Source organism: Miscanthus floridulus, chromosome 2, assembly GCF_019320115.1.
Source record: "Miscanthus floridulus cultivar M001 chromosome 2, ASM1932011v1, whole genome shotgun sequence".
In the NCBI taxonomy this organism is placed as follows: domain Eukaryota; kingdom Viridiplantae; phylum Streptophyta; class Magnoliopsida; order Poales; family Poaceae; genus Miscanthus; species Miscanthus floridulus.
In genome coordinates, this window is record NC_089581.1 from 23,364,585 (window position 1) to 23,375,630 (window position 11,046).

The 11,046-nt window shown below is 43.7% G+C and overlaps 2 protein-coding genes across 2 annotated transcripts; one reads left to right on the forward strand and one right to left on the reverse strand.

Annotated features, from left to right (window-relative positions):
* Positions 1 to 516: 516 nt before the first annotated feature.
* LOC136538212 (uncharacterized) lies at positions 517 to 1,403 on the forward strand. The gene is made up of 3 exons (XM_066530200.1): positions 517 to 762; positions 851 to 1,023; positions 1,116 to 1,403. The coding sequence occupies exons 1-3, from the start codon at positions 574 to 576 to the stop codon at positions 1,198 to 1,200; spliced, it is 447 nt and encodes a 148-aa protein (XP_066386297.1). The 5' UTR covers positions 517 to 573; the 3' UTR covers positions 1,201 to 1,403.
* Positions 1,404 to 1,961: 558 nt separating this feature from the next.
* Positions 1,962 to 9,899, reverse strand: LOC136513251 (zinc finger protein VAR3, chloroplastic-like). The gene is made up of 7 exons (XM_066507250.1): positions 9,804 to 9,899; positions 5,424 to 5,653; positions 4,726 to 4,843; positions 4,296 to 4,624; positions 2,883 to 2,999; positions 2,699 to 2,797; positions 1,962 to 2,622 (listed from the first exon to the last, which is right to left on the reverse strand). The coding sequence occupies exons 1-7, from the start codon at positions 9,897 to 9,899 to the stop codon at positions 2,196 to 2,198; spliced, it is 1,416 nt and encodes a 471-aa protein (XP_066363347.1). The 3' UTR covers positions 1,962 to 2,195.
* Between the last annotated feature and the right edge of the window lie 1,147 nt (positions 9,900 to 11,046).

The following is an 11,046-nucleotide window of genomic DNA, read 5'->3' on the forward strand; positions in this document are numbered from 1 at the left end:
CTATGTGCTAAAAATTAAAATAATTGAAAATTTTGTTTTAGTAATTAATTATCTTGTAGTACCGTGGAAGGCGCCCTTATATTATATACACCTAAATTCTGAGCTCTGATATCAGCCTGGTGCCCTGGTGCATACTTGTTTTGAGAATTCCTATGTTCACGATGTATTCCTAAACGCGACTTGAGGAGGAACCCATGAGGACATTACCAACGATTTCCAAACAAACGACATCGACTTCTCTATGCCCATGGTCTCTTAGAACAGAACAAAATTTAGTGTACCACGCCGATACGTTCAATGACGAAATGGTCTCTGAACTAACTTCGTATGGCGCTCCGAATAGTCTAGGTAGAGTGGTTGACAGACATAACGCATTACGATGTACAAACCACGAAGTTTATTACTGTAATTCCTGTCGTTGACTTTGACTCTACCAAATTTCACCTCTACCCAGCAACTTCTCGGAGTCAAAATCTCTTGTTCAAGGGGGAAAAAACGATCTCCATTTGCAGGGAAAGAAAGAAAGAAAGATAGAAAGATAGCAGGAGAAGCAGAACAGACGCAGGAAGTACCATGGCGGCGTCGATCGAGCTGACCAAGGAGTACGGCTACGTGGTGCTGGTGCTCGTGGCGTACGCCGTGCTCAACTTCTGGATGAGCTTCCAGGTGGGCAAAGCCCGCAGGAAGTACAAGGTGTTCTACCCAACCATGTACGCCGTCGAGTCGGAGAACAAGGACGCCAAGCTCTTCAACTGCGTTCAGGTTTGTTCGTGCGCCCAAAATTCCTCTGTCCAGTCCTCATCGAATTTCCAATCTATTTTCCTGTGTGCTTGACTGCTTGTGAGAGCAGAGAGGGCACCAGAACTCGCTGGAGGTGATGCCGCTCTTCTTCGTCATGCTGCTGCTGGGCGGCCTGCAGCACCCGGTCGTCGCCGCCGGGCTCGGGGCCCTCTACACGGTCGCGAGGTTCTTCTACTTCACGGGATACTCTACTGGCGTCCCGGCTAACCGGATGAAGATTGGGTGCGTATTCTTAGTAAAAGCTCGCCGTAATCCGTGAGATAGCATTGCTATGGTTTCCCATAAAGCCATAACGTTGGTGGTGCACACTGCAGGAGGCTGTGCATTCTGTCGGGGCTTGGGCTGATCATCTGCACGGCATCGTTCGGCATCAACCTGGTCGTCAGGGAGATGCTCTGAATTCTCAAGCTTCAAGTGACTCGTGATCTTTGTAGGCTGGAATCTGGAGTAGTACAAGGGGGATTGAAGCATGTGGATTATACAGTTCCTGTTCCTAGTTTTCTTCTCTTATAGAATAAAGTTCTTTCTTGCTTTCGCTGTGAAGGATTGTACCACGAATGTTCTTTTCTTCAGTACCAGTGTTAAAAGAAAGTGATGCCTGTCTTCATCTGGTCTGACAGAAAACACATGATCCTAATTCCTAGTTGCTCTAACCATCTGCAACAGTTCTATTTTTTCTCTAATAACTGGTAAAAGAGTGAAACATTTTTGTGCATAGCTGATGCTATAGAATCCGTGAATATTTCAACTATGTAGAGCAAAACAAGTTCAACATGATCATATAACTCAGACATACAGAAGTGACAACAAAGAAATCCTTGTAAAAAGCCAGTTGTATCAATGTGGTTTCCCTAATAATCTGTATAGTTACACTACAGATCGAACATGCTTGTGTCCCTCGTCTGCACCACGGCAGAGTGAGCAACGCTGTCAAAATTCTTTCTAGATTACAATTGTCATCCTTCTGAGAAAGATATATCCAATTACGGTAATGGCCTGAATAATGAAACTACGGTTGCTCAACCAAGTAGTATGCAACCGTGAAATATGTTACAGAACGGAGTCATCAAAGCTCCAAGTTCGGGTATTATTACTGGTTACGGGCAGCCGTGAACCTCCTCTGAGAAGGTGTTGCCCTTCTGCTCACAACATGCGGGTTTTCAATTTCGGTATTGCAAAAATTTCGGCCACCACCGAAACTACCAAATTTCGCGAAATTCGGCTGAAATTTCGGCGAAATTTTTTTAGAGACTAGCACATGAAGTATGCTTTTTCTAAAAAAACATTTAAATCTAAACAAATATTAGTATGATTTATGACTACACATCTATTGAATACAAAAATATGCAATATAAACAATAAAAAATTGAGTCTAAAGTTATATAACACATGTATTAGTGTATTACAAAATTTTGGATTTTTCTTTCGACCACCACCGAAATTACCGAATTTCGCGAAATTTCGCCGAAATTTTGAACCACACCTTCGTACGGCAAGACTTCGTCATCCTCATGTTCCTTGGTGCATCTACGCTTGGCAGTAACGAGACCATCCTCCAGATCGTCGAAGCCTCTGCTCTTGGCAGTGGTTCTTCTCTGGTCCGGTTTCAACCTCATGCTTGCCCCACGCTTGTGGAATCCTTCATAGGGAGAGACATTGTCATCATCATCACTCTTCTGATCAATATAGTCAAATCTTCTACTCTTGCCAGCCCCTCTCGTTTTTCTCAATCCCAGCTGACTATCCTGGGTATCATCCTCAGGGCGGTCCCGATTGCACTTCTTGCAGAAAATGTTGCGTCGGAAGTTAACAAAGTCACATCTGTAAAGGGAGGCAATGTCTGATTAGCATGCAAAAAGTTGAGAAAGTGACAAGAGAAGATTAAACTGCCACATACGAGGGGCACTCCCACTCTCCAGGATTGAGTTGCCTCTTTGGGCGAGGTTCTTCACATTTAAAACAAATCTTGTTGCGAGAGAAGTTCATAAACTTACACCTAGGAGGCACAGACAGGGTGATGCAAATCAAATGGTGCTGGAAAGAAACGGAAAGAAAAAGGTATAATGTAATGTGAAAGTTACTGCATGCAGATCCAATCGCCCATTTTCATTTCAGGCATGGCTGCTTCTATCTTCTTTGGTCCATCTGCTTTGCATTCACGACAGCGATCATTGCGAGCAAAATTTAAGAAGTTACAGCTGCCAAAGATGAAGGGAGTTTAAGAACATAATGCTATCAACAGCTGTTCCAAAGAATATATAATGAACAAATGAAAAGAGAAACAATGAAGTGAACATGACAATAGCCCACAAAATGGCACAACCATTTGTACTGTATCTTTGATTAACAGTTAATAAAACTTATTTTTCCTTCAAATATGGATCATCACATCACAGTATTCCTGCAGTCATAATTTTGAAATGTGAACTGATGGTATGATAGTATTAAGAAAAACTATGTAGAATGATCATACAAAAAAGTATCATAAAGATTGGTTTTGAAGATACTGTCATCATGTACAATGAGGATTTACACATCAAGATATCGTACACGGATTTTAAGTTGACTTGAAACAGTTTTGGTTATGTACTTCACCTTCTAAAATATTTGCATCATCTATGGACAATAGGAGGTCGAAAATTCTCTCAATACTAGACATGGTTAGCAAACATACTTCCAACATGGATGAAATTTCCAAAACTTGGTTCAAACCTCTAAACATATACTGTTACCTTACAAGAAAATATAAATTGGTGAAAGTGCTGTTCAGCAAAATATCTAAGAATGCTATGCCAGAATGCTTCAGGATTGAAATTATATAAGATGACATAGAAACAGCTTATGTCGTTAATGAAAAAGTCCAATGCGTCAATATGTTAGTGTGCATTTCAGCTGTGCAAAATCCGACACAAAAGGTATGCTCTCCTTTTTTTTCGAAACCAAGAGGAATGCATATAGGAACCAACAGAAAAGTTCGATGAGAATGCTAAAAAACCTGGGTGTCCTGCAGCGCTTTAGAATCAATCTTAATTGAATTGGCCACAGCCATTAAAAAGGTCAACACTTCCTTGTGGAGTTATGGGTATCAACAATCCAAAGCATTGCGAGTGATGAAGTAATGAATAAGCATATAAACCAGTCAAACCACTTCCATGGAAGATGAAACTAATACTTTTAATGCATCTTGAAGGAATCCCGATGGAAATTAGTAGTCAATGACCAATGTAAGAAATGATGGCTATAAAGATGGCCTTCTGAAGAATGTTGTGGTGAAGTAAAATGCCATGATCTTCTAACTGTTGCAAACACAAAGTGTACAATAACAGCTCAACAGCGTATTTAAATCCATGCAGAAATAACTCGTGCCCATGGTCGCTAGCTTTTACTTTCTATAGGTAGAGAGAAACCATAAACAACATTATAAAAATAAACCCACATTCCTCCCCTCCCATGAATGTCTCATAAGATTCACTTGCATAACATAAAGAACTTACTTAGTGCACAACCAGTCACCCTTCTTCATTTCAACTGCAGTTGTTTCTCTCCCCTTCCCATCTGAGCCCTGAGCCTTCCTAGAAGCTTGTAATGCAGGTTTCGGAAGAGATGTATCGATTTTTGTGTCGCTAAGTTCAATAAGCCGTGAGAGAAGCCTTTTTGCAGATTCTTGCACACTTTCGATAACTGAGTTTTCTCCTGAAAGGTTTTTATCCATTGCATAACTTAGCAGTATGCGAACAACATCAACAGTCTTAACTTCAGCCTCGTCCTTTGGAGCGACAAAAGCTTTATCACAAGATGCCTTAAATTTGCAAATGCCACATGCCTGGTATTAGGGCACAATACAATGATATTGTTATTGTGTAGTTAAATTTAAAACTAAAGTGGGAAATCTATTATATATTTAGAAATGACAGGTAAGCTTACATCTTCTTCTTTGACCTCCACAAACTGTCTCAACCTTTTTGCAGAATTGACGGGCTTCCGATTTTTATTAGGACAGCCAGATGTGACAATAGCTTGAATATCCTGCTTGGGAAGCGAGCTGCAGCGTTGAAGCACTCAAATAAAAATCCAGTTTAGCCAGAAGATATACAATGCTTGCTGCCAGGTCATGGGTGTGAAAACCCAGTTCATGACATAAGCAGTGAAGACAACCATGACCCAAATGTTGACATTTCAAATAATGTTACAGTTTATATGCACAATATTTAGTTCCATGTCAATCAGAAGTTGGCAGTTATGAAGAGGGGTGGGGTGGGGGCATAATTCAAGACTAACATAGTCAGTGAGCGTTCTACCAAATATCCTCATATGCACAGCAGAAATTTAGTAGATATTCTTCAGTCGACTAAGTAAAAAATGCAGGAAGTGTTGATATAATGGAAGGCATGCAAGTGGAGAATTATTGGCTATCACTCTTTGGATCCTGTTTCATGAGCACACAAAAGGCCCAATTAGCAATTTGCGGCTGCATCTCCACTAAATCAGTGGCATGATGATTTGTGCAGCATAAAACTGAATTCCGACATCCGTGTATCCTAGTTATTACATAAAGTACGAGACCGAGAAATTTGATTCCTGCATAGAAGGAAAGAGCAAAAGAGTCGCAAGGTTTCTTGCACCTGAGGAGATCGTAGCGATCGCGCGCAAATTTGAGGCAAGCATTCTTCACCCTGTTCTCGTCGCTGAAAGGATAAATGTCTTCCGAGGCCACCGCGCTATCCGCCGCGGCCGCCACCGTGTTACCGGAAGCAGCCGCTGCTGCGTTCTCAGATGCAGCTGCAACCGTGCGAATAGCGACATCACGCGGGCTGTCTCCCGCCGCAGGCCGGCCTGTGTGCGTGGGCCGCGCCTACGGGCCGCGCGCTGCGCGAAAGTGGGCTGAGTCCGCATGGTTGTGGGCCGCGCTGGTGAAATCGTTTTTCCTTTTCTTAAGAAATTAGAAATAGCTTTATGTTTTAATTTCTGAGCTGAACTTTGAAAATTAATATCAATTTGCATATGTATCCAAAATTTGTGAAATATAATTTGTTGATCCTAAAAATGTTGTCTATCTAATGGTATGACTAGATTATGCAGGTCTGAGTTGATGCTAAGGCTTATTAAATCATTTGAGAGCGTTTAACATTATTTAGGTTAATATTTGTAGGAATTTTTGTGGTAAATTGGTAATAGTTTGTTCATAAAATTTTTATAGTAGGTTCATTGTATTATTATGTGCTTACTATAATTTTTGTGGCCCTAGAATAGACTGAGAAATAAAGTAGTTAGGTGCTCCTTGTTTTAATATACATTAAATTGTTAATAAAAGAAAAAATACATTTTAGTTGCTAAGATAATACTTAAATGTTTCATACCTATTTAGTGAAAAGGATGGGTAGCTTAGCATCTTAGTCATTAGAGTTAGCTTAGTAGCTTGGTAGATGTATTGTTATTTTAAGAGTTGTTATTGTCGTAATACTAAGTGTTGCATTGTCATTGCATGCATGTAGAGAACGAGTTGGTGTAGTTCGTGACCACGAGCGAGCAGGAGTACGAGGAAGTGATCGAGGAGTACAAGGAGGAGGTTCTCATATAGGAGGGAGCCCCGGAGCCACCAGTGACTGACTTTGCTGACACCCCACCTGCCCAAGGCAAGCCCTAGTACATAACCCTTATTTTGAATAATCACTATATATATATGATGTGCATTTACATTATATGATTTATATTGAAACTACATGCAGAGATAACCTATCTATGAGTCCTACAAGCATAGGTCGAGTAGCTGCTATGCTTGGGCTATCGATAGCATGAGTAACCTACCGTTACTCATAATAGGTGATCATTATTATTACTCTCATGATAAAATGGTGAAAGGAAATGGAGATCGGATAGGGATATGGTACGGGTATTGGTGGGTGTAATAGGTTGTATCCCACGGCCAATATGGCATAGCTTAGTTACACAGCTTTCCCTATCCGAGTCGGTTAAGGACCGTCCATTGCTGTGGATTCTAGTCAGGTCATAGACTTAATATCCTGAGCACATACTTGCTTATGAGAGCGGAAAGGCTCGTTGCTCTCTTGTCATGGGTTTTGGCTCTTTCTGGACCGACTGATTGGAGGTGGGGATGATGGAGGTCTAAGCACCACACTGGGTCTGGGACTCAGGAGTAGGGGCTTGGAGTCCAAGTTTGGACGGGGACCTAGACCCCTTGACAGGAGAGTGGTGGGTTGGTCATGCTTATGCCTGGGATACAAGCGGGGTGTGTGTTTTAGGGTACCCAGCTGGGATACATTAGTTCACGAATCGCCGTGTGATACGGTACGACTTGGCTATGATCTAGCACCATAGTAAAAACTAGAAGATAAAAGGGACTGAATGGATCTGATTGCTCAACTCATGCTTGAAAGTAGAACATGTGCTTACATAAAATGGTTGGCTAATGAACTAATCATGACCGCTAATAAAACACATACATAAGGATTCACAACTAGTAATGCTTTTCGCAAATAAAAAGGAAACTCAGCAAACCATAAAGCTTATTATATCCTTTGAAGTTGGGAAATTATTTCCACTGGTCGGGTAAGTCTTGCGAGTATATTGTGTACTTAGGGTTTATTTACCCCTGTTGCAAGTGCGGCTTGAGGAGTGGCTATTGTGTGGAGGATTCTTCTGGTGGGCACAGACAGATCCTTGTATCTTATTGTTAGATGTTTATTTCAATTTTGTTGTTTAAATTCTGTACTCTGAACTTGATATTGTAATAATGTATTTCTGAGAACTCTTGTTATATGAAATGTACTAAGTATTGTAAGCTCGTACTCATTATTGGATCCGAGGTGAAAACGTGGATTGTTCGAGTTCTCCCTTAGAGTGTGCTCAACGGAACTGTCCGATGCAACTAATTTTTGGGATGCTTAGTGTCTAGTGGAAGATGAGCGCCTCCAAAAGCATGTTATTTCAGACGGTAATGCCACAACAATAATCCTCCTTGACAAAGTAGTAAAAAATATGGGTGAATTCACAATTAGGTATCAAATAAATAGCAAGAACACCAATATCTTTTGAAAACTCTAAGTAGAACTATGATTTTCAAATATAAAGTGCATCTATTTTTTTTGTGATTCTAAAACCAAAGTACTTTACAAAATAATAGTATATAAAAAACTTAGTCTGATGGGAGCCTTATCCCTTTATCGATAAGCTGACTAGATTAGCTTTTAATAGGGTGGAACCAACTAGTAAACCATTAGTACTCCTTCCGTTCTAAATTGTAGGATTATACTATTTTGATTTTTCAAGTTACATTGCTTTTGTCGTGTATCTAGACATAATATGTATCTAGATACGTAGCTTTACTTGTATTAAAAAAAGCTAAAATAACATAATCCGGAGAGGTGAGCAAATTTGCCTCATGCAAGTTTGTCTAGAATCCAAATAGCTAGTCTCATGACTTCTTGCTCGACAAGGTGAAGCAAGACTCAACAAAAAGAACTAATGGTCTGTTTGGTTCGATTGTTAGGTGTGAAATGACACTTTTTAGCCAAACAAAACATGGTCTAAACAGTCCCATCATCACTTATGGCCTATTTGGAACTTAGGAATTTCACAACAATTGTGCAGGAAGTCATCAAAATTAGTTCATTTTACGGGGAAAAATACTGAAATAGAAAAAATTCAGGCATTCCGGTCATTTATCACCAGTCCACCACGAGCCACCAAGCACCTGGCTCATCTATCATTGTACTATACGTGCGCATGATACACGCCGCTCGCAAAGACCGCGCAACGCTCCCCACGCCACACCAGACGACACCCTAGTCCACGTGTCAGCGAGCCACAAGCCACCTCACGTTAAACTGAGCTAGGGGAGAAAACACAGATGAGCCCCAGTGGCCCTTGCCTGACCCGCTTAGAACTAGACAGGGTCATCTCGACCTTCTTGTTAGATCCTAACCTCGAGCCATAATCACAGAATCTCCATCAAGAGAAGGCCAGCAGGCCACTTGAGTCGGTCTCTAAAATGACTCAGGCGTCTTGCCCGACCCCAAGTGTCAGGTTCATAAACCTAAGATCCCCAATGGGCCGCTTCCCTACAACACTCGGTCCAGCAGGTGGTGCAACAACAGCACGCACCTGGTCTGGCCTAGATACACAACGACAGGCTGAGACCACAATCCAGTTCTCAACCAGCACCTCCGACCAGGAGACCTGGTCGAAACCCAAACTGAAAGGCCTAGCCGTGATGAGATCATAGTCTAATTCTAACCTTGTTCCTCCGACCAAGGATATGCCAGACCTTTGCTCGTCTCTCTTTCCCGACCAACACGGTCAGGGACGATTGGGAAATGACCGACCAGGGACACCCGCTCGGTGTGGGTCCAAGGAGTAGACAGAGCAAATAAGGTAAGACGCTCAAGTCAACCATAATACCAAGGATCATACCCTGCCATACTGTCGGGTTCATAAATCTAGGGTCCCCGATGGGCCTATTTCTCAGCAAAAGCTGGGCCCAGCAGATGACATTACAACAGCGTGCGACTCCTTGGCCGGCCTAGTTACCTAATGATAGGTCAAAAGAGTGATCTAGTCTCTAACTGGAAGGCCTGACTCGCTGGCGATGAGCCCATTGGACAAGGACCGCTCATTGGTCATGACCCATGCCCCCTCATATCGACCAAGGGAGGAACCAACCCGACCGGTTCCCGATCGGCCTACGAATGGCCGTGGCCGCCAGCTCATGGTGAACCCCCTAGAGCAACTAATGGGGCATCTCCTCATTGTGGGTCATGCGCACGCACCGACCCTGAAGATGTGGGGGGATGAACACGCTCCTCTGGCCGGCCGACATGCCCCGCCATGATTGGAGCAGGGGGGTGCAAAGCCAACGATGCCTTCGAAGGGTGCAATGACCACGCCCATTTCGCCTCTTGCTCAACGGCGGTGTCTAAGCTCACGATGCACTTCCTTGACTCAGGAACATCGCCATGCCTCTCCATATCCCGCCCACAGCTAACCGACGTGATCGTAGGCTCATGATGCTCCACCGAGCTCGCGAGGATGCCCATGTCTCCTTCATCCTTAGAGGTTCTCATGTCGCCACCCATCTCCATGGGCTCCTCTGACTTGATCTCTGCCTCCACATCGCTCTAGCTTTCACCCGCCTAGATCCATAGGCTGATCTCCTTCTTCTTCTCGAACCTCCTCCGAGCCTTCTTAGCTCTCTTCTTCTTCTTGGTAAGCGTTGCCTCCTTCAGGGTAGCTTGCCGAGCTGCACCCTCTGACCCCCTCGGAAGATGCAGCTAGGATTTGTAACCCACGAGTCCCTATGAAATGGATAACTCGAAATCAAAATAAAGGAGAGCAAGAGGGAAAAGGTCACAAAATAAGAAGAGGGGAGCATACCAGATTGGACAACTTCACGATGTGAAGAGGTCCAGGCGTTCCTTCAAGGGAGTCTTTATCCCTTAGTTGTAGCACCCAATCGAGTTGACTCCAGACTTCATCCTTCGGCATCTCCTCCAGCGACACACGGTCGGGATCCGTTGGGCTAGAGTATGCCCACATTGGCCTCCTCTTCTCTGTCAGTGAGGCCACTCGACGGTGGAAGAAGGTGTGGAAGACCTATAGCCCATCGAGGCCATGCTGCACTAGCTTCTAAAGCTCCGCCTCGATGACCTCTAGCTTATTTTATCGACTAGAGGGACCCCACGACCAGCTTTCCCACCTCTCTGACCTTCTTCTAGTGAACGATAGGAATGGCGCCTCCACTGGGTTCCTGATGTAGAACCACTCGCCATGCCACCTCTGATTGGAGTCATAGGGGGAGCACACAGGGTAGGAGGTTGACGGCTTCGTCTTCTTCTATAAGGCAAAACCCCCAACCGATGTGGTTCTAGGTGGTTTCCCCTCAGACAAGGCTCGCCCGGTGAAGAGATGCCAGAAGAGGTCCACGTGCGATTCTATCTCAAGGAAGGCCTCACAAACAGTGACAAACCTAGCGATGTGCAGCACCCCAGTCGAATTGAGGTGCTGTAGCTCTAGGCCCCGCTCGTTGTGGAGCCCGTGCAAGAACCAGTGTGCGGGATATCTAAGCCCACGCTCGTGGAAGGTGAGAAAGGAGACAACCTTGTTGGCCCATGGTCGCAGAACTACTTCCCCCGGTGCAGGAGCCCTCTAATGCGCCACCTCCTTCGATTGTAGCAGCCCCTTCTCGATGAAGGTGGTCAGCACCTCCTCATCTATGTTGGATGGCCTCTA